The sequence below is a fragment of the Dermacentor albipictus genome, chromosome 1 (assembly GCF_038994185.2).
Source record: "Dermacentor albipictus isolate Rhodes 1998 colony chromosome 1, USDA_Dalb.pri_finalv2, whole genome shotgun sequence".
In the NCBI taxonomy this organism is placed as follows: domain Eukaryota; kingdom Metazoa; phylum Arthropoda; class Arachnida; order Ixodida; family Ixodidae; genus Dermacentor; species Dermacentor albipictus.
The window spans coordinates 6,151,305-6,172,848 of NC_091821.1; the positions used below are offsets into that span (position 1 = coordinate 6,151,305).

General features: G+C 46.7%; 1 protein-coding gene across 9 annotated transcripts in view; it reads right to left on the bottom strand.

Moving 5' to 3' along the window:
• Miga (mitoguardin) overlaps positions 1-21,295 on the bottom strand; it is a 296,982-nt gene extending 275,687 nt beyond the window's left edge. The window contains exons 1-4 of one of the 9 annotated variants that reach the window (XM_070538810.1): positions 20,934-21,295; positions 16,178-16,298; positions 6,906-6,955; positions 1,292-1,438 (exon numbers count right to left, since the gene is read on the bottom strand). In XM_070538810.1, the coding sequence (XP_070394911.1) occupies positions 1,292-1,438; positions 6,906-6,955; positions 16,178-16,290 (310 nt within the window). In that variant the 5' untranslated portion in view covers positions 16,291-16,298; positions 20,934-21,295. Of the gene's footprint in view, positions 1-1,291; positions 1,439-6,901; positions 6,956-16,177; positions 16,299-20,933 lie in introns of those variants that run through there. The other 8 variants (XM_070538808.1, XM_070538800.1, XM_070538801.1 and 5 more) reach the window with 8 other exon arrangements.
• Positions 21,296-21,544: the final 249 nt, after the last annotated feature.

A 21,544-nucleotide genomic window follows, 5' to 3' on the forward strand; every position in this document is an offset into this window, starting at 1 on the left:
TTTACCACAACTGCAGGAGGGACTGGTGGTGCGTTCGGGTTATAGCCTACTAAAAGCATGCAGTACACTTCCAACGGCACTAGGCCCCGTGCAGTGTGACATAGGTGAAGATGCTTATTGCAATAGGGTTGGTGGTGATAGCTGCGAAGGTGGCATGCAATGACCCGTGAGATGATTTGCTGGTACCAAAATAGGAAACTGAGTGCATGCCAGCGTTTTCAAGTGACATGGATGGGCGAGTACTGTGGCAGCATAGCCACGGCAGGTGGCTACTGTTCTCAATAGTGTGCCCTTCGCGCCTTCTCTCATTTACACTGAATCTAAGCAAGCGGAAAACATATCATACGATTGCAGTTTGGCATTGTACTGAATATTAATGGCAAAAGATCATGTTTTCTGGGAACATACAATCGGTAAAAAATAAGCATAACTGTATTGCATACTGTAATTCTTTGTGTTGTCGATGACAAACATTGGCATCGGGATATCTTATGAAATGGGAGCATATCAACAAGGTTCCACTACATTTGCCGAGCACCTGCTTGAGTGCAGGAACTTCTGACGCAACCTGTGCATCTTCCCCCATTATTCTGAGGAAATGAGACGTCCACCCAAACGTAGCTAAGTGCTACAAAGGAAACCCATACGGGTTCCTTGAAAGAAAAGCCTCGCAGTTGAAGTTCGTCCTGGTCCGCGACTCGAGCCCGGGACCACCGTTTTGCCGGGGCAGTCGCTCTACCATCTGAGCTAACCAGGCGGCTAGCAGATGGCAGGGCGAAGACGAATTTGTCAACAACTCAAGGCAAAGGCAAGACTTTGACGTAATAGTTCTACTGAAACCCGCTAGGTGGAGAGAAGTAATAAGGGTAAATGAGACCTCCACCCAAATATAGCTAAGTGCTACAAAGGAAACTCATACAGGTTCCCCGACAGAAAAGCCTCGCAGTTGAAAAAAAAAATTATTAGGTCAAAGTCTTAACTTTGCTTCGAGTTGTTGACAAATTCATCTTCGCCCTACCATCTGCTAGCCACCTGGTTAGCTCAGATGGTAGAGCGGCTGCCCCAGAAAGGCGGTGTTCCCAGATTCGGGACCCGGACCAGCATGAATTTTTGATCAATTGCGAGGCTTTTCTTTCAAGGAACCCGTAGGGGTTTCCTTTGTAACACTTAGCTACGTTTGGGTGGACGTCTCATTTCCCCATATTAATTACTTCTCTCCATCTTGTGCAGAACTAGTTCGTCAAACATCTTTCTTGCAAGTTCACACCTAAAAAAATCAAGCCACACTGACCCAAGCTGGCCAGCTGCTGGGGTCCCATGTGTGCCATGGATGCCCGGTCCGCAGCTGTGGGGCCTTGTAGTGCGCGCAGAGACCCACGGGGGCCGCTGGTTCGGCGTCCACATCGACACCGACCGCACCACACCACATTAGCCACCTCTGCACAAAAACTGCACAGTCACTTCTACGTGTGCATTAAAGCAATCCTGGGACTTGGCCAGCCTATGGTTGAGCTCATACACTAGTCCACAATAAAGTGAAAAAAGGCTGCAAATGCAGCTTCCTTGCTGTGTCTGGCTCACACTAGAGTTTACAGTACTGGACAAGTGATTGCATCAACACTCTTTAACTACGGGTTATGACCTCCAAATAGGTCACAAGCACTTTTATGGGGGTAATGGATGGTCCAATTATCACTATCGTGCAAAACGATAGTTGGGTGAGTTAGTACGGTAGCATATTCTTGGTTTGTAGCGCAAAGTGACACAGATGCAGGCTAGAAGAAGACTGGACAAGCCTTCGTCCTGTCTTCTTCTAGTCTGTGTCACTTCGCACTGCAAACCAAGAATATGCTACCACTATCACCAATGATGCCAATGCCTCTGACCAATATTTGATGTCAAGCTCCAAACTATTCACTTCCCATTTCACACTCCTTTATTTATCGGTGCGACATGAAAAAATTTCACATGGGAGGTAGCCAAAAGAAATGTCGCATTTTAAGTCCAGGACTCAAGGGCTGAACTACATCCTTTTCACTGAAGTACACAATTAAATCAATCCTTCTTAAAAAACATTAACAAGTATTTTTGGTAGCAAGCACCTTTTGTAGCTCTCTCTGCTGCAGTTAATGTCTTTTAAATAAATTAAGATGCAAATGTATCCGCGCCATTAAAAAGTACATTTTCAGAAAGCTTATAGAGGTGGAGGCTCATTGTAAGTTTGGTACTACTAAAAGGGGTCACATACTCGAAAAGTTCGAGAAACACAGACATACATGGTCAAAAGGCTCAAGAAATTGAGGCTCCACACTGTAATTAGGGAGACAATCTGATAAAGCCAAGAAAGCAAGACACAGCACTGCTGATTTGAAAACCTACTTCAAGGGCAACTCCGGCAATTTTTCGAGGTCAACGGATCTCAATGAAATTCACTGGGTACGTTGCTTTGTCCACTTCCGTCATTTCTTCAAAACAGCCGGCTTGAGAGTTGTGCAGACTTTTACAAATAAATTCCATTAACTGCCATGAACCTTGCCTCCTCCTCAGCTACTGGCCACACTGTGTTATGATGTAAATGGTAGGCAGAGTATGTTGGGAATGAGTGGCAGACAACAGCATCGATAATCGGGATAGCGTTTGGTGTGATAAATTATTGTCGCAAGAAGTTGTGTTCCCTGTGGGTGGGCAACTGTTACACCAGCCCTCGCCAGCCACACACAGTTTGATTCGACGTCGCTCGCATTCAGCTGAGGTTAGCATATCACAGTCACCAAGTATGTGCATCTTCTACTGGCAGACCTGACCTGAAGCTTAAGCCATCAGCATGAAGAAAATTGGTTTTATAGTTGAGGTTTGACCACATGAATTTGCAATCTACCATTCTGCATTTCGTACAGTGCACACACAGAAAGCTAGGAGCAGTGGCACAGTACAATATCAACATCGGTACATTGCCATCCTCAAAAGCTGCCAGTCACACTTGCTGGCACTTCCCTAAATTAAATATGGCTATGTACACTCGTGAGCAAAAGTACCACAGAGTCGCTGAAAAAACTACATTTCTGTATAATCAACGTGCATAAACTGAAACTGACGAGCACACTGGAAAGTTTGCAATGCCAAGTTTGGAGTGCAGTTCTCTATTGCAACTTCCATTCACAGGGAGAGGCAAAAAACGGCTTTATCACGCTATGCCTGGTCCATATACTTTTGCTCACAGTTGTACATACGTGTGTTTGTACCCAATGCTACGGTGACCCATTATTTAACTTCCATTGTGCACTATTTGCCTCTTATCCCAAATGGGCAACAAGCAGACACACCTTCGATACAGCAGCCGAATTGTTGAACAGCCAATGGTCAGTACTGGCATTGGCGTTTATGCGATAAAACATGTTCTCTAAAGAAGCAATCATACATGCATAGCATCAAGCTGTCTATTTTATGGAACACATAAATTGTGCACATGAGAAGAGTGCGCTTAATGATAGGTAGGCAGTATAATAACAATGTTCTCCCACTCGCTTTTTACGAAGGTGTCTGGTCGTTCATACCAGTGTAACTCTGCAATGGTGCTTACAGGTGCAAAATCTGCGTGTTTTGCTATGCTCTGACATTATTTGACATGCATCGTGGACGTTTGACGTCCACGATGCACAGCTTGCATTATACTTCAAGGAAATGACAAGCGGTCACTGCACCTGCCTATGTAAACAAATGCACCAGTCAGTGCTTAGGGCTCTAGTGGCTGTGAGTAGAATGCAAACGGCGATTCATGGCTACTGCATTCAACGGAATCGCAGCTGCCATTGCTGTCAGCTCTGAAGAGCTGGCTCAACTGACATTGTCACCCGAAGACATTGCACCAATGGTCCCGTGTGGTCACAAATTAGCTAAGTGTCTGCACTTCACTGCTTTCGTTCTTCATGCTGGTGGGACCGGCAGGCCTTGCATGCCTGCCGAGCTGGCGTATACCACAATTTACGTCCTACCAAAGGATGTGTTCGACTGCTCGGCCAGGTCCAGACTTCATAATTTCAAAGAAATTCTATTATCAGATGCATGACAGGAGGGTGTCGGGAACGTGAAACTGGCATTATCCTGGGATGGTAAAAAAATCGCCGTGGTTGCACTTTTACAGGTAGGGTATGGCTTACACAAACATGCAAGTTGCACACTGGAAATTATAGAAATTAGCAGCAGTTTTTTTTTTTTGTTTACTGTGAAGCAAAACAGATGGGACCAGCACTGTCATGCTTCACTGTAGTCAAATATGCATCGCCAACTGGCCCAAAATTCTACTCTTCTAAAGTAGTAGTATTAGGTAAAAGTATGCTACAGTGCTATTCAACTAGACTCGGATAAAATAGTCATCATAATGCAATTCAGTTTCTAGATACCGAGTCTGCATTCAGCCTTTTGAGTTGCTATGTAGAGTAAATAAAAAAATGGATAAAATGTGAAAAAGCTGTCTTCCTTCAAATTAGCTTTGCAAGAGTCATGCGTACAAGCGTCGGAAACCTTAGTTGGTCGCTTAGTTGGTCGGAGAGCTTGTTGGTTGAATGCGACATCAATGTGGCCTACACTCTAGTTTCAAGTGCTCCTAGAAAGTAAGTAAAAGAGAAACGCATGGTACCAAACAGGTGCCAGTGTGTTCATTTGGTCAAATGAAAGGGTGCTGCAAGGTTAAGGCAGTGTTTTCATTTTCCGAAATGCTTTGTCAAGAAGCATGCCCAGTTGTTGACTGAATGTGGCCACTAATGCATCTTACTAGATTCCCTTAGGGCTATTGTACTATCAAGTATGATCTGCGTTTTTTTTACAGTTTCATTCTATCATTGCTGTCAGCGTTATGCCCATGCATGAGACGTGCACACAGCCTCTGTTACAACATAAATGTCGGAGCATTTTCAGGATTACCGGTTTTTGAACATGCTGCAAATTGTCTAACTGCCACAATGACCACCGGCTGATGATGCACTCTAAATATGGGCCAACTGTAAAATGCACCAGTCTGCTTGATGAGCACTGAAAGTGCTGTTATTTCTCACAGCTGCCATCAACAGTGGTTGAACAAGGGGGGATGCCATCTGCAGCAGCGAATGTTTCCACATGGGGATGTCAGGCTGAAGTCCATTTGTCGAAACATTGACTGCAGAAACTCATTTAACCACTGTTAGTCATGCCTCCATCTTTCTGAGAAACCCTGCCTTGTTCAAATTGCTGCTGCCACGCCACATGCTGTATTTCTGCAAGAAAGAAGTTTTCAGGATTGCTGTCCTAAAAGTATGCTTGCTTCCATAACAAGGTAACTTGTCGATTAAGAATAGCTGCAGTTTTCATGCGCTAGTTTTTTTTCAAGAAACAGATGACAGGCCCATCTACAACACCACCATTTAAAAAAATAGTTTTTTTTTTTTGTCGGCGAATCTAACGGAAAGCACAGGAGGATGCCTCAAATTTCACTATATGGCAAAAATGCATGTTAACTTCCTGGGTGTCGGCAAATGCAAGTGCTCTGTGCTTTACTGCGTCTTTTGTGGTTGAAGGCTAGTCCTTGCCTTCAAGGTTATACCTTTATTTTTCCGTCTCTACCTTAATTCTTTTTTGTTGCTGTTGCAGACACTGCATTTCTCACCTGTTAAGCCTGCTGATTTTACACCTAGTAGCTTGGCTTATCTCTCAGTTACACACTTAGCATTGCCCTTTGGTTTATTTATTTATTTATTTATTTATTTAGTGTCAGTCAACCTATTGGTACTTTTTCCAGCTTAACTTTTTCCTCTTTCCCCCCCCCTCTTCTGATAAATGTTACATTATCAGAAACATAAAAAGAAAAGTGTCAAGTTTATCGCTAGTCCTCTAGTTATTTGTGCTGTTTATAGCTTAGCCACTTGTCTGATTTTCAATCAACCCAGTCGAATTTTTGTAGGTGTTGCCAGTTCAACCCAGTGACTGCAATGCATTTGCCTGTTTTATCTGAATAAGCAATAGAAAAACTAAACTGCAAGAACAACCATCATTGTATAACAAGGGTTTGACGACCATCTCCTGATTATTATAATAGGCAACACAATATGAAACTGCATATTTTGGCACTATGGAAACATGCTGACTGGAACAGTAATAAGGATGCAGTTCATTGTGCATTCCAAGTGCCTATTTCTCAATACAAGGCACATAGAGTAAGACCTCTGAGTGCACATGGCTATTCTGACCTACTGCAGCTGAAGCCGTAGCAGACTTCAGACCTGCAATTATGTGTCCCTAAAGCTACCTACGACGTGAATTGGAGGAATTCTTCTAATTATTGATCAGAATCATCAAATCTTTTACTTTTGATCGTCACCTACAGCTGGCACAAAAAGACCTTGTACACAAGAGATAGAAGGCAAAGAAATATGAGTTAGCTGCACTGTGCAAACACCAACTTTGGCAAAAGTACAAAAGCCACACATTAATTTTCAGTGCCTTCAATTCCCACATGTGTTGCCCGTAGTCCTGAATGTTATTTTGCAATTCTGCATAAACAAGATTGCAGTCAAGTATTGGTTGAACATGTGACACAAGTCTAGCCCTGTTTCCATTTCGTAAGGTGCAGCGGCAACTGCTCACTGCTGTTCACGAACATTGTCGTGTTCTGCCACCATGTGCTGTTCAATCTATGTTACAGCACACAAACTATGATGAAGAAACGGGAAAATGAAGATAGCACCATGAGGAGTTTGCGGTATAACAGAAAACAACCACGATCCTCTCAGCGAGGAAAGTTGTGCAATAGTCTAGCAAAATGTGAACACTAAAACATTACCACAAGCACACCACGGCAGAGGCCACATAGCGTACACACTTTGTAATTACTCAGCGCTAATGATGCTAAAAGCAATAAAATGAGCCTCACTCGCCTCCATTGACAACGGCACTTTTGAAGTCAACAAAACGTCTCCTGAGGTACCTGAAAAGTGAAAGACAAATGTAACCCTCTATTGTTCTTCAGATCTGACCAGATGACACAATGCAAAAAAACAAGCACATATATTGCACCAAAACTAGCAAACTTATCTGCAACCGAGCCAAGACAACAAGTAAAGTTTGATCATGACAGCCAAGCTTTGCCTTCCATTTTGCTTAGCCATGTGCTATACTGAACAAATGAAGTGCAGTTTGTAAAAGCAGATAGCATCCAGCATGTTACGGAGCATGTCACTGTAACCCTTTCTGACAGTACGCATGCAAGTGTATACATTGAGAACTTGCACCTTTGCCTTCAAGCGTGTTACAGATGCTGCCAATTTCATAGTTCCAGCAAAATTCTCTGCTCTTCCTATTTTGTAACTGTGGGGCTTACTGGGCCATACAGTGAATGGGGAAAAAAAAACTAATATAGATAATATTCAGCATGGCAGCACACGGTTCGGCATCATCAGATAAGCTGTCTTTCCAATTTTATCGCTATAGTAATTGTAACGACACTCCAGGCAAATTTCTGCTGTTGTCGCCGTGAGGGTTCTGTATAAAGTCGAAGTGCGATAAGATTGCAATCGCATGCCGTATGCTGTAGGTGCAAAAGCAAATGAGCGAGGTTGAGCCGGAAAGGATGGTGGCTTGATGCAGCGGAGTCTTCTCATGTACACAAGGGACGAGAAAGGGGTGGTTGCACATCTCTTATTCTACTCATTGGCGGTGGATGCATAAAGCAGGAAGTAATAGCCGATGGCTTCGTGCATGCCGTGGTCACACGTGCACAGTTCACGTTGAAGTGAGACGCAGCACATTCGCTCGCCTCTGCTGCCACTCACATGGACAAGAGTTTATGCGGCCGATAAGACTACTAACGTCACTCCGTATAGCTGCCTGATAATTTGCTATCGCAATCAATGCTTTGCCTTTTGGGCACTGCGACTTTTTCTCCATCTTTGGCCCTGTCTATGGCTTTCAAAAAATTACCCGCTGATATAACGATCATGTGAACGTCTCAAGATCAAATTACAACACTTGTACTCCCCGAATGTACACTCAGTGCCAGAGTATGTTCACAAATGTGTACAAAGTGTCATGCTGGACATGTTCGGAATGCTCTACGTGAAGCGCCACGCAGCAGCGCTAGATTCGGCCAGCTAGTGAACTGCTCGGATATGAGTTTACTGCGCTGCCTTCTTCATTCTTTCATGAACTTGACGATGTAAACAAGCTATGTGCAGACAAGCTTCACAAGAAAATGCATCAAAAACATCTCAGACGTCAAGTCAATTGATGAGAATGATAATGCTGGAGTTTGTCAGTTCCGCTTGCATTGAAGACATGGATGAAGAGAATCGGCAAGACATACAGGTATCTCTGGTACTGCAGAAAATTGTCTTTTCTGGCCCGACCTCAAGCCTCCTGAACATAGATAACACCCAAATGCTGTGAAATTTTTGGGCTATACTGCTTGTCTAAGTTCATCTGAAATGACGTCATGAAGTGACAAATACTTATTGACAAATACTTTCATCGACAATTCACCTTGAAGTGACAAATACTTACAGTGTCTAAACAAAACATGCAAACGAGAATGTGACTTCCGAAGAAGACCGTAACCAGAAGCTTGTGATCCTGCTAGAAGCAGTGCCAGCTCAGAGCTGCCTAACCATAAATTAGAGAGCTGCACAGACCGATTGAGGAGTTGCCTGACAAAATACCAGAACTGCTTTTGCAGTTTCCATGTTTGAGACGCATGGTTGAATTTTGTGACCACCGTGAAGCTAAGTACACAACTGTGTACATACCTGTAAAAAATGAACAATGGTAGCTTCTTGTTTGCCACTGATTTCTTTAGTTGCACTAAGACCTAAATTTTACTTAGGTAGCTTATGGTGGGAAAAAAAATGATCTGGAAATGGCAAGTGGCATCTGAAAAGGTTGACTGAAGCCAGATGGAAAATTAGCACGAGAAAGTTGACAATGAATGACGACAAAGCACACATAGCGAGCATAACAGTGAGATGAGATGCACTTGTTTTGCATCTCAAAAGTGGACAAAAGTGTTGTTTGCCACAGTACCTCGAGTGCAATCAGATGTCAAGGCCCGACTCACACTCAGGCTGACAAAGGATTTTTAAGGACTAAAGCAACAATATGTTTGACATACACCTGAATGCACACATGAAGCTGCAAACAGTTTTCAGTAGTTGAAACACCGAATAAGCTTCTCTGTGTGTCACTCGGAAATGAAAGCACCCCCAAAATTGATGAATCAAGAATGGTGGTGGTGGTGAAACGCATTTATTGGGCTATATATACAGAGAGGTGCTCAGGGAGAGACCTCTAGTGGGTCGCGCCCCTTGCAATACTGGGCAGAGTCTCTCATTCCGGGACTCCATTGGTCTTGACCGCTGCGCAGGTCCGCCGAACTAGGGCTCGTTGGGCCGCTAGTTCCTGGCAGCTGAGTAGGGCCGCCTCCCAGTGCTCTCGGGAAGGGGTGATTGGGGGGAGAGAAGGATTTTGCCTGCATGCCCAAACTATGTGGAAGGTGTCGGCCACCTCCCCACAGAATGAGCAGCGGCCGTCAAAAGAAGGGTCAAAGTGCTCGAGAACCACCGGGCACAGCAAGGTGTTTGTAAAGAGCCTAAGGAGAGTTCGTTCGCCAGCTTTACCCAGTCCCTTCATAGGAACCGGGTAACGGCGGTGTACGGCACGATAGTGCTCAGTAATGTGTTTGAAAGAAAAAAGAGGGCTGTGATCTGGGTCAAGGTCCTCCCAAGTGATGCCTGGTGCCCGGTAAGTGAGTGCACGGGCTGCCTCATGGGCGGCTTCGTTGCCTGGCATGTCTTGGTGGCCGGGGGCCCATATGGTTGAGTGATCAGTTGGATTGCAGTCGCGAATACTGCGGAGAAGAATTTTGTCAGCGAGAGGAATGATCCATCCGAATTGAAAATTACGACAGGTGCCACGGGAGTCTGTGAGGATGAATTTAGAGTTGGGATGGGAGGCTGCAAGGGCGATCGTCACCTCCTCCGCATGTGTTGAGCTGGGTGCTTTGAACAAGAGGCCGTCCACTTGTCTTTCCTCGTGTATGATTGCAGCCATGTACCATCCGCCCCTGGAATGGTTGGGGCCTGCAATATCGACATAGAAAGAGCCATAGTGGCGGTGCAGGGCATCCGCCCGCGCCTGGCACTGGCCATTATGGTCCTCCTTGTTCATCTTAGTTGGAAGGGGTCGAACGTAGAGGGCACGTCTCCACAGTTTGGGCACTCGAACCCTTTCTATCGTATGGTGGTCATGTTTAATAGGTAACCGTCCTAAGAGGCGGCGACCGAACATGGTCTGGGCGAGACGTGTATTGGTTAACGAGATCTGGGGTGAGATCGGAGATATTTTGTTCGATACGCGTTCTGTTCAGTAGCTGCAACGTCACGAAGTTGCAGTATGCAAAATTTGTGACAGCGGGGCGGAGAGAGCAGCCAATCAGGAAGCGGTGACCTCCCCAGAAGTTTACTTCCGCCGTTTGTTGTCTACTTGCAGACAGTATACTACGAAACGAAATGTTTCTCGTCTTCCAAATGAATGAAATCTTTATCTAAACAAAATTTATTTTTTCTTCTCAAGCCCAAACACGTTTTCTAATAGTAGTACGTGTGACTACTGCAATTTATAACTATTAGTTTCTTTGCGTCGTTCCTACGTGGTGTTGCGCACAGCGAGAGAGAGAGAGAGAGAAATAAACTTTATTGTGAGACCAGGCTTCTTGAGCCCAAAGGTGGGTGGCCTCCTCAGTCCAGGTAGCCATGGCTCGCTGCCGCTGCCCGAGCCCTGTTCACCAACCGCAGCTGGCTGTCAGGGTCTTGTGTCACCAGCAGAGCCTCCCACTGGTCTTCCAGTTCTTCTGAATCCGCCTCTTTCTGCATGTTATCGCCTGGTGGCGATGATGATGGTTGTGCTTCTCGATTATTCCTGCATCCAAGCACCATATGGCGCAAGGTGTTGGGCATGTTCGGCGGGCAGAACTTGCAGTCTCGCCCGTAGATGCCCGGGTACATGGCGTGCAGCAGTGTTCCGTGTGGGTAGGTTCCAGCCTGTAGTCTTCTCCAGGTTACCACTTGGTCCCTACTCATCGTCTTATGCGCGGGCGGGTAGCGACGCCTCTGCTTCCTGTAGTGCGCCAAGATATCCGAGTACTTCTTGGATATGCGTTCTTCATCCTCGTCACAGTCGTTGGTACGTGTTCTCTGCGCGTCGGAGATGGCTCGGCGTGCATGATCTCGAGCCGCGGCGTGCGCCGCCTGGTTCCCCGTGAGAGACTCGTGCCCCGGTGTCCAGAGGATTTGTGCTGCTTCTATCTTGGTGGTGTTCAAGACCTGAAGTGCTGCCTTGCCAATCCTTCCGTTCATATACCTTCTGCATGCTTCTTGCGAGTCCGTCACCACGGCAACCATGGCCTTCTTGCACGTTGCGATGGCCAGGGCTATGCCCACCTCTTCCGCTGTGCTCGCGTCCTTTGCGCGTATGGATGTGGCTGTAAGTTGTTCGCCCTTCTCGTCGACCACGCTGATTGCGAATCGGTCGTTGGTACTGTACGCAGCTGCATCCGTATATCTAACGTTTTCTTCTTTGTTGTTGGTGCGTTCGAGTATGCGCTTGAGCGCCTGTATTCTCGCCTGTCTCCTTTCCTTGTCGTACTCGAGATGCATGTTTCTGGGAATGGTACTTATGTGTAGCTTTTCTCTGATCTCGTGTGGGATACGCTGAGGTAGGTGCCTTTCATCCTCGACTTGGTAGCCCAGATCTTGCAGCAGGGCTCTTCCCGTCTTTGTCAGCTTTAGTCTGTCCAGTTGGTTGACGTTGTGCGCCTCCACAAGCTCTTCCCACGTGTTGTGGACTCCAATTTTGAGTAATTTCGCTGTGGACGTGGAGGGGGACAGACCCAAGGCAATTTTGTATGATTTTCTGATGAGGACGTTTACTTTGTCTCGTTGACTGTTCTTCATGTCAACGTATGGGGTCGCGTACGTGACGATGCTCGTGAGCAGCGCTTGTATCATTTTCGTGCAGTCTTCTTCCTTGAGTCCGTGGCTTTTGCTCGTCGCTCTTTTGATAAGGTGGGTTATTTGCTGCACTGTTCTCTGAATTTTTTCCAACTCTGCTCCCCCGGCCCCATCCTTTTGAATCAGGAGTCCGAGGATGCGGAGCGTCGTAACCTGCGGAATCATGATGCCTCCCACCTTTACTACCGGGTCTGGTATCTGCTGCGGTTGTCGGCCTCTTGTGCGCTTTCTTAGCACCAAGAGCTCCGATTTTTCAGGTGCGCACGCCAGTCCACATGCTTCCAGGTACTTTTCCGTAGTGTCAACCGCTTCTTGCAGAGCGTCTTGCTGTTGACCTGTCGACCCTCCCGTAGTCCAGATGGTGAGGTCGTCAGCATATATTGCGTGACCAATCCCTTCTATTTGCTTCAGTTGCTTGAGTAGTGAGCTCATCGCCAGATTGAATAGCATCGGCAAAATGACGGAGCCTTGTGGCGTTCCCTTTCGCGGTATGTCGAATTTCTCAGTGTGTAAGTTGCCTATCCCCACTGTGGCTGTACGTTCTTTCAGAAAAGCTTTCATGTAATTATATACTTTTTCGCCGCAATTATATACGTTGAGGTGCTGCAGTATGGCTTCGTGTGACACGTTGTCGAAAGCCCCTTTCACGTCAAGTGCGAGGATGGCTCTTTTGCTGTACGTGTCCAGCTTGTCGATGACTTTTTCCTTGATTTGCAGCAACATGTCTTGCGCGGACAGGTGAGCTCGAAATCCGAACATAGTGCTTGGGACGTGTTCGTTGTCTTCGAGATAGTTGATCATGCGGTTGTGCACCATGTGCTCGTAGAGTTTTCCAGCACACGAGGTTAGGGATATAGGTCGAAGGTTCTGCACGCTGATGGGCTTGTTGGGTTTAGGTATCATGGTTACCTCGGCATGTTTCCATTCCGGTGGTACTTTACCTTGTTGCCAGCACTCGTTGATGTATTTTAAGAGCGTGTCTACAGAGGGTCCGTCAAGGTTCCGGAGTGTCTTGTTGTTTATTCTGTCGTACCCCGGCGCCGTGTTGCGGGTGAGCTTGCTCAAGGCCCTCTCGATTTCTGCTTCTGTGAAGGGCCGATCCAGTTCTATATTTGGGTTGCCTCGATACTCGTCGAAGTGCGAATCTACAGTTATGTTTGGCTCAGTACCGAGGAACTTCTCCTTCACTTCTCTGATAATGTCTTCGTCTTTCCCCGGGTGGTTGTGTATGAGTCGCTGCATTTTCTGTTTTGCAGCGTTCTTGTTCTCCTTCTTTGATAGGAGAGTCTTGAGCACCGCCCAAGTGCGCTTGCTGCTTAAGGTACCTTGAAGCTTGTTGCATGTTTCGCGCCAGTTCTTTCTTTCAAGTTGTTCAGAGTACTCTTGCGTTTCCTTGATCAGCTTAGAGATTCGAATTTTGAGTTTCCGGTTGCACTTGTTACGCTGCCAGCGTTTGGCGAGACCCCTCCGCGCCTCCCACAGGTGGAGTAAGTGCGGGTCGACCACGGGGGTGATTTGCGACAGCTGGATTGTCCTCGTATGCTTCTCGGCTCTTTCCACGACACCTCTGATCCATATTGTTATGTCGTCTATCGTCGCATTAATGGCACTCTCATCTTTGCGAAAGGCCTGCCAGTCCGTGATCTTGGCTTTTCCTATCTTCATCGTTGCTTTGTGGTGCGGAATGATCGTTTGCACTATATAATGGTCGCTACCAAGATTCTCGTCCTTGCAGCTCCACTCATACTGTTTGAGTCCGTGTACGAATGTGAGGTCGGGGCTGGTGTTTCTAGATACACTGTTGCCGATGCGCGTGGGTGTCTGCGGGTCGTTGAGTAGCGTGAGGAGGTGTTGTTGGGCTACGTTGTGCACGTCTTCTCCTTTTTTCTTTGAGGCCGCATAACCCCAGGCCACATGGGGAGCATTAAAATCCCCAACGACTATCAGCCCGTTACCCTTGCTCAGCTTCTTCACCTCTCTCATAAGCTTGTCTAGATCCTTTAGGTGGTCCTTTGGTGGGCTGTACACGTTTAACACAAAGAGGCTTTGCTGCTGTTTTTTCTCGGGTACGATTTCGACGAGGGTGTGTTCGATGCGGTGTTGGATGTTGTGTCGTTGAGCGTTGATGGCTTTCTTGGTCAGGATTGCTGTCCTCGTTTTACCGTCAGTGACGTGAGTGAGGTAACCACTGACCTTGAAGTCTTCTGCTTCGGTTTCTTGTAAGGCTATAATGTCTGGGTCAAACTGCTTGCAGAATTGTACAAGGTTGCTTCTCTTACTTCGAATAGAATGACAGTTCCATTGCCAAATTTTGAGCCGTGGGTGTTGCTTGTAGTTATCTTCCTCTTTAGATTGCCTCGCCATCTTGTTCGCTTAGGGTCTGCATTATCTTGGCTTCTCGTGCAGGGTACTTAGGTTTCTTGCGAGCATTATCTCTTTCTTCTAGCATGTGAATGCGTTGACTGAAACTTTCTCCGGATTGTGTCATTTTGGTCTGTAGAGCCTGAATCTGGTTCTCTATTTCGTTCTTGAGAGATTGGAAGCCAGTCTGTATCATCTGTGTTACCGTGTTTTGCATAACCTGCGTTACTGTGGACAGTATGGTTTCCATCATGATGGTCACGTTGGCGTTGATGCGGTCTTCAAGTGTCTTGAGGTCGTTCTGGGTTATCACCGCTTGGTTCGACAGTGTTGATGGCTCTGGTCGTGTTGCTGATGGTGGTGGGGGTGAGTATGAAGGCTGCGGTAGGGTTGTTTGCGATTGCTGGGTCTGTTCTCTCCGTAGTTGTTCTATTTCTCGCATCAGGTATTCGAGCTGTTTTTCTGTGCTGGCTTCCTTCTCTTGTGTCTTCTTCTTTTGCTGTTCTAGCTATCGTTTCAATTCATTGTTCAGTCTTTGGACAATCATTATCGTGTCTTCGTACCTCGAGTGTCTTGTGGATTGAACGCCATTATTTTCTTTCGACGTATGAATGTGCCCTCTGACGACGTTGGCCCAGCTTACCTTGCGCTGGGTGTTGTGTTCCACGCCCGTTGCCGTTGTCTGGGGGACGCTCTGTTGTCTTTCCCTTGATCGCGATCCCGACTTGGATCTGGATCTTTTTGTCTGCTCGGCCTCATTCGGTGACTGTGGCGATGGTGACATGGTCATCATGTGCTCGTTGTCGTTGTTAGATACAACGCTGGCCTGGTACCAGAAGCGTCTCCGTCTCGATCTTGACCGCTCCCTGACTCTCAACGGTGGTGGGGCCGGTTTCAGCTTCCTTCGACAGTCTCTACCCGCCGTTTCATGGGGCATTCCGCAGAGCTTACATTTCGGTTCGCATTGGTGGTTATTTGGATCAGCGTTGTTTTCTTCGCAGTTGTCACATAGTTCATCGTTTGGATTAGGGCAGACATCTTGTCTGTGTCCTATCTCCCCGCAAGATCTGCAGTACTGCACTGACTTTCGGTAGGGTCTGCAGCGAGTAAGCGTACATCCAACTTTAACGCAGAACGGAACATGCGGGCCCTCGAAGGTGATGACTGCCGACTTTTCAAGAGGCAGCGACAACATTCCAGTGGGTCGCTGGCACCGATGATGGGGTCCATTTCTCTATACAACCAACTAATTATTTGTTTCGAGAAACAAAAACGACGCCGGAATTCACTTTCTGCCATTTCTTCAAACGCGTTTCGCACCACCACCCGCTCTCCTCCTTTCTCTAGAAACGCCAGCACAACAACCTAAGTTCCCAATGGAAGCGGCATTTTCTATAATTAAACTAAGGATTGGATTCAAACGTGCCATGCCGTAGCCGCCTGTTGGATCCAATCCAATCCACCAGACGCGCCATGCGACGCCGTATGATCGCTCCAAACTTCCCAGCTCCCGTCGGGTTCGGTGCCTAGCAGACGAAATGCTTGGTGGGAGGATGATTGACAGGAGCGTGTCATCATTTTGACGTCACCAAAAACGTGGCCGCGCCCCGCGGCTGGCGACGTCCACGCAGAGTAGGCCAATCGCACGTGCCGGTAACTGAACGAACGCGCCGAACAACCATCTCCGATTGCACCCCTGGTGCAACCACAGGAAGGATGAGAACTGATGTTACACTACTTACCACTATCCCCCTATGTAAAAAAACAAAATTTGCCATCAAAGCACTTGCCTGGTGAGCACCCCAAGCAGAATGATGCCAATGCCAGCTGATGCGATGATGATTTTGCTCCGGCGCGGTGCGTCATTCATTGGGAAGCTGACTCGAGGAGTCACCTGCAGCATCACGGGCACTGCAGGTGTGGGCAAAAGACAAGGTGGACACACTGAAGGCTGGCTACTGCCATCAGTAGTGCATGATAACACAGTACACTCGAGAGAGCATTTTATGCTGCTCAAGCAGACATTAAACTGCTGTGCAATTGCTTTTACTCAAATGAATCAAAACAGCACAGAAGAAAACCTGGTGAAATAAAACCAACTTTTGCCAAAATGTAAAAATAAAATGACTAAAGCTTCATGTTTTACAGCCCATTCCTGTGAAAGATTGTGAATAAGAGATCAGTAAGAGCCTTGAAATTTCAAATTTTAGTCATATTATTTTTATTTGACCGTGTTTTTCCCTTGCCAGATAGGTTCTTGTCGAGTTCTTCATTATAAGAGACAATCTGTTTCAAGCACTGCACATCTTTCCAGGCACTTTCCCTTTTCACTAACATTTGCTCATCTGGTGTGGTGCCTTAATAAAGCATAAGAACGTATTTTCCATTCACTCTTAGCAAAGCACAGGTTGCGGCGATGCCTCAGCTGTCATAACAGCAGTGACATCAGAATATTTAATCTGGCCACAAATGCATAGTTCTTGAAGCAGCACGTGGCGGTGATTTGTGGCAGTGGATATGGAGTAGATGTTTGCTGCGAGTGGTTTGGTGTGCAGTCTGCACATCTTTACTTGAAACTCATCAACCAAATGCAAGAAAGCAATACGATGAATTTTTACAACATTTTAATGCAGGAAGCAAATACAAAAACAAATGTTAACATATTCAAAGGGCGAAATCATGACATGGAGCAGTTATAAGGGCCAACCACTTGAAATTTATCTCAGGACAATTCCTCTCCTTCTTCCCACACCCCATTTTTTGTCTTCCTTGCGAATTCTGCAACCTGAGGGTGACATGACCCAGCTTGCTTTTCCAGCAGCTGTCCTTCCTTTTATCCTCACAGAAGTGCAAGATGAAATCGGTGTATTAATCAGAGCTCTCGCTAGACCAGAATGTGCCATCAGTACCACTGGTATGTGCAGCCAAAAATGACACCAAAAACCACACGCTCTGGTTACGGCCAGAGGCATAGCCAGGGGGTGGAGGGGGCCTATGGGGCTTGAGCCCCCCCCTTCCCCCTGAAATTTTTTCGTGCTGTCATGTACCGCCAACCAAAACAACCCCGGTGCCAGAAATCATTCTGGATTTTGTCTAGAATGTCTTTTTCCCACTCAAAAAGACAGACATTTCAGCGCAAACATTGCGAACTCGAGCTCGATTTCGTGGCAACGCACATGCACCAGGAGTCACATAACACCAGGAGCTCCACGAAAAACAGTTTCAAGGGCGTTTTAATGGTGAGCGGGCTCGTTGCAGCATCTCACGGAGGCCGCGCAATCTACCGAGCGCGTGGATTTCAATTCCGAAACTTTATGGGTATAAGGTTCTCAAACATTTGATGCGGAATCTAAAGCACATTTCCAAAGTCGTGCTTTATATTTTCAATTTCGGAACTTCGCAGGTTTAATGTTGTTATAATGATTTGACACCAAAGGTGCATTGAGTTTTCTAAAGTCGTACATTGGACCATGCAACGAGACAAGCCAAATCAACACACTATCAGACAAGTTGACAAAGCACGCAGCGAGGTCCGATGAGACGAAGCGCTGTGGTCGTTCATTTGTGCCGTTGTGTCACAAAGAAGAATATCAACGTTTCTTTCACCTGTGCCAAAGCATCCATGTCAAAACACTAAAACCAGCAAGGGTAACTACGTTCTTCTTATTTTTTTGTAGTTTGACTTTTGTTCGTGAAGACACACTGAGACTTCAATTTTCTTGTTCTCGCTACCGACAGGCTGCCAGAGCCAGTGAAAGCGCATAGGTTTTTCTCTGGCCGAGTGGATTTTCACCTGGCAGAGTTTTAGATGCTTTCCGGCTAGCAGATGAGAAACAGAAACAATGGTCGCTCGGCGCCATCACTGTGGGGACTCAACGGATTGCAACGCACTCGCTCGAGCGCAACCTCTCCGGAAAGTCATCTCGCCGGTGTCGCATACCGAGCAGTATGCGTATGGTTCTCTGTGCACCAAGCACCTCAGGTTTTTTTCGATATTCTTTCGGTAGCCACATTAAGTGCCCCGAGTAGGCATTCGATTGTGGACAACATGCTTTCCTTGCTGAGTTTTTTTCCATTTCGGTGCCACCGCCACACAAAAGAAAAAAAGAAAGACATTGGTGTGGCGCAACGAATTGTCGCATGGTGAAAGTTTGATTTTGTTACTTCTTTTGAGGAAAGTGATGAGCCGCGGGACGTTTCAATTGCTGGATATTCTTATTATATTATTGCAATAGCAATTAAATGGCCACTCAAGGCATTCCTGCTGTCGCCGTCACGAGGCTGAGCTTTACGAGGCTGAGCTGAAGTTCCTATCACGCCTACTTTGATAAAACTATGTACTCCATGTTGCCTTGTACGCATGCGCGGTGTTTTGGAAGGCTATATATGTCGAGTGCTTTCACCCTCATTAAACAGTTGAAGTAGCGCCCGTGGTGTTGTCGTCTTTCTTGTGTGTGTTGTGTTTTTTTTGGCGCAAAATCCTTTCAGTATGCATGAGTATATCCTTTCATGAAAAAATACATATTTTACTTGTCTTCACAGTGCATAGCGTTCAAGTTTGTTTGCAGCATATTTCGCAATGCAATGCAGTTATTATTCATATATTTGATCCCTCGACAAATTCCATAGCGAGGATGCCGAGCTGCAACGTGAGCCCTACCCCCCAAATGTAATTTCCGGCTACGCCACTGGCTATGGCGACAAGGCCACCTTGACATGCAAGCTTTCGGTGTGAAGGTTCACGAAAATGCTGCTCTCATTGGTAGCAGCATAAAGTGTCACTGGACAAATGCAAATGCCTTTCTTTTCATCTGCTTCTCTTCTGAATTCGGAGGTAGGATAACTTTTATTCACACATGTTGATCTTTGCGATTCCTTTCTGAATTTAACTAAGGACTACTGAAAGAACACTTTGAAATGGAATGATTAAAATAACATAACACTGCCCGCGGGATCGAATCCCGGCCACAGCGGCTGCATTTCGATGGGGGTGAAATGCGAAAACACCCGTGTACTTAGATTTAGGTGCACCTTAAAGAACCCCAGGTGGTCAAAATTTCCGGAGTCCTCTACTACGGCGTGCCTCATTATCAGAAAGTGGTTTTGGCACGTAAAACCCCATATTTTTTTAACATAACACTGCCCCATTAGGATTATATATTTATTAATCGCATTTCTACTCTGACACAATGTTTATGTCATGTTATGGATGGATGGATTCTGCCCCAATCCACGGAACATGGGTGTTTTTGCATTTCGCCCCCATAGAAATGCGGCCGCCATGGCCGCGATTAGATCCCGCGATCTCGTGGTTAGCAGCGCAACACTGTACCTGCTAAGCCACCACAACAGGTTTTATGTCATGTTGTGCAGTGTCTGATCTGAAGCATAACAAACATTAGGATCGGCCCATTCCCTACACTGCTGTTCGCAGTAAATATGAGTACTACATTTGCTGCTAGAATCATGAGGGCAATGCACATGCTGCACTTCAATGCATTTGCCATGCAGTGGCTGACCCTTAATCAGTTCTTCAAGGTTGCAGGTGGGGCAGCGCCTACCTTCTATCGCTGTAGAGGAGATCAAGCGCAAGATATACCACACATGCACCTGATTTTTGCATCAAGCACAAGACGCCAAGGAGTTCTCCTAGCAGCACAGCTCTTGTACTAAGTTCAAGGCTCTTCTCCCACTTTTAGAAATGCTGGAAGGTAGAATATGCAACAGTGCATGCTTCACCTAGCTCGCATCCCTGCTCCGGAGACAATTAGTAACAATTCAGAAAACAGCTATGGTGCTAAAGCACTCTAGAGCGAAGTGACTACCAGAGGGCTGTAAGCACCTGCCACCAGCGGCGCTGCTCCAATGCACACCAGCGCACTGCTGGGTGTCTACACGAAGCAATTACATCAGTGCAATACGTAACGTGAACTACTGTTCAAAGCATGTAGTGGAGTTTCCACTGCTTGCTTTGCCATACAAATAAGACATCAACGTACTGATACGGCTCAGTGAACACTGATGTGATCAAATTTAAACAAACAACAAGATAGCAGCAGAACATGAGAAAGATGAGTCTCGAGCTCCAAATGGTATAGGATGAGGGGGAAGGGGGGTCGACTATTGTCACGTGGCCTCACTGCCGGCGATCGCGCATTGAACCGGCGGTTCCTTGTAATGCTGTGACGTTACATGCATAACTGATAACTCCATTTACCCTATACTCTACGCGACTCTTTGTAAAACGAAGCTGATTAACAAATATATTATACATAAGTTACGGTTGGACGTTGTCCAAGCTTACACTGGGATTTCGCGATTGAGTGTTCGCGGTCGACCCCAACTGAAGGTAAGCAGTTGTCTCAGTTCCTGAACACTTGCAGAACGCTAGATTCGAAAAACACTGAACACTGCCACATATTATGCGTTCCACAAGAGTGGCAGTCTCGAGAGCCTCGCCAGTACTTCGTCCTTGAATGGTAAAAGAAATAGCGGGGAAATAGCTGCACGTGTTGGCGCACCGCAGAAGGCGACGCCGCTACTTACATTTTGGGCCACCGTCTTTTATGCTACGATGGCTGGCTGCTCTCTCAGCCGACGGCGGCTAGTTGCAAGCTGCTTCCGGCGTGACAGTAGTGTCTACAACGAGGCCCGATAAATAGCGGGGACCGCGCGCTTGCAAGCGGGGTCCCTCGCTGTACGCCCTCATAGCTCCCACCGTCGCCGAGAGCGGCGGCGCCATGCGCGCCGCAAGTGCTGCGCTGCCCGAAAACCACCCACGACGCTGCACTCAGGTTGCACTTCGATGGAGCGTAGAGAGCGGTGGCGTAGAGTACACCCTGACTACATTATGGTTATTTCGAAATCGAAACTGCACAGAGTAGCCTCCGAATCTATCACGTTATGCAAAGCGTAGAGTTTGATACAGTACTACAGAAAAGTGGTCGATGGAGTGATCGGGGGGAGGGGGGGGTAGCAAATCGTTATTACACTGTCACAGGCACACAATTAACACAGCGATTTGCACCCTGCGTGGCCGGCGTTGCGCGTACCTGGTGGTTCGAACGGGTGCGTTGCGTTCACCTAAATAGCCAACTTGTTGCTGATTTGGCTTGGCTCCCGTTGGATTTTTAAAAGGCGGCGGGAGCACGACCTAC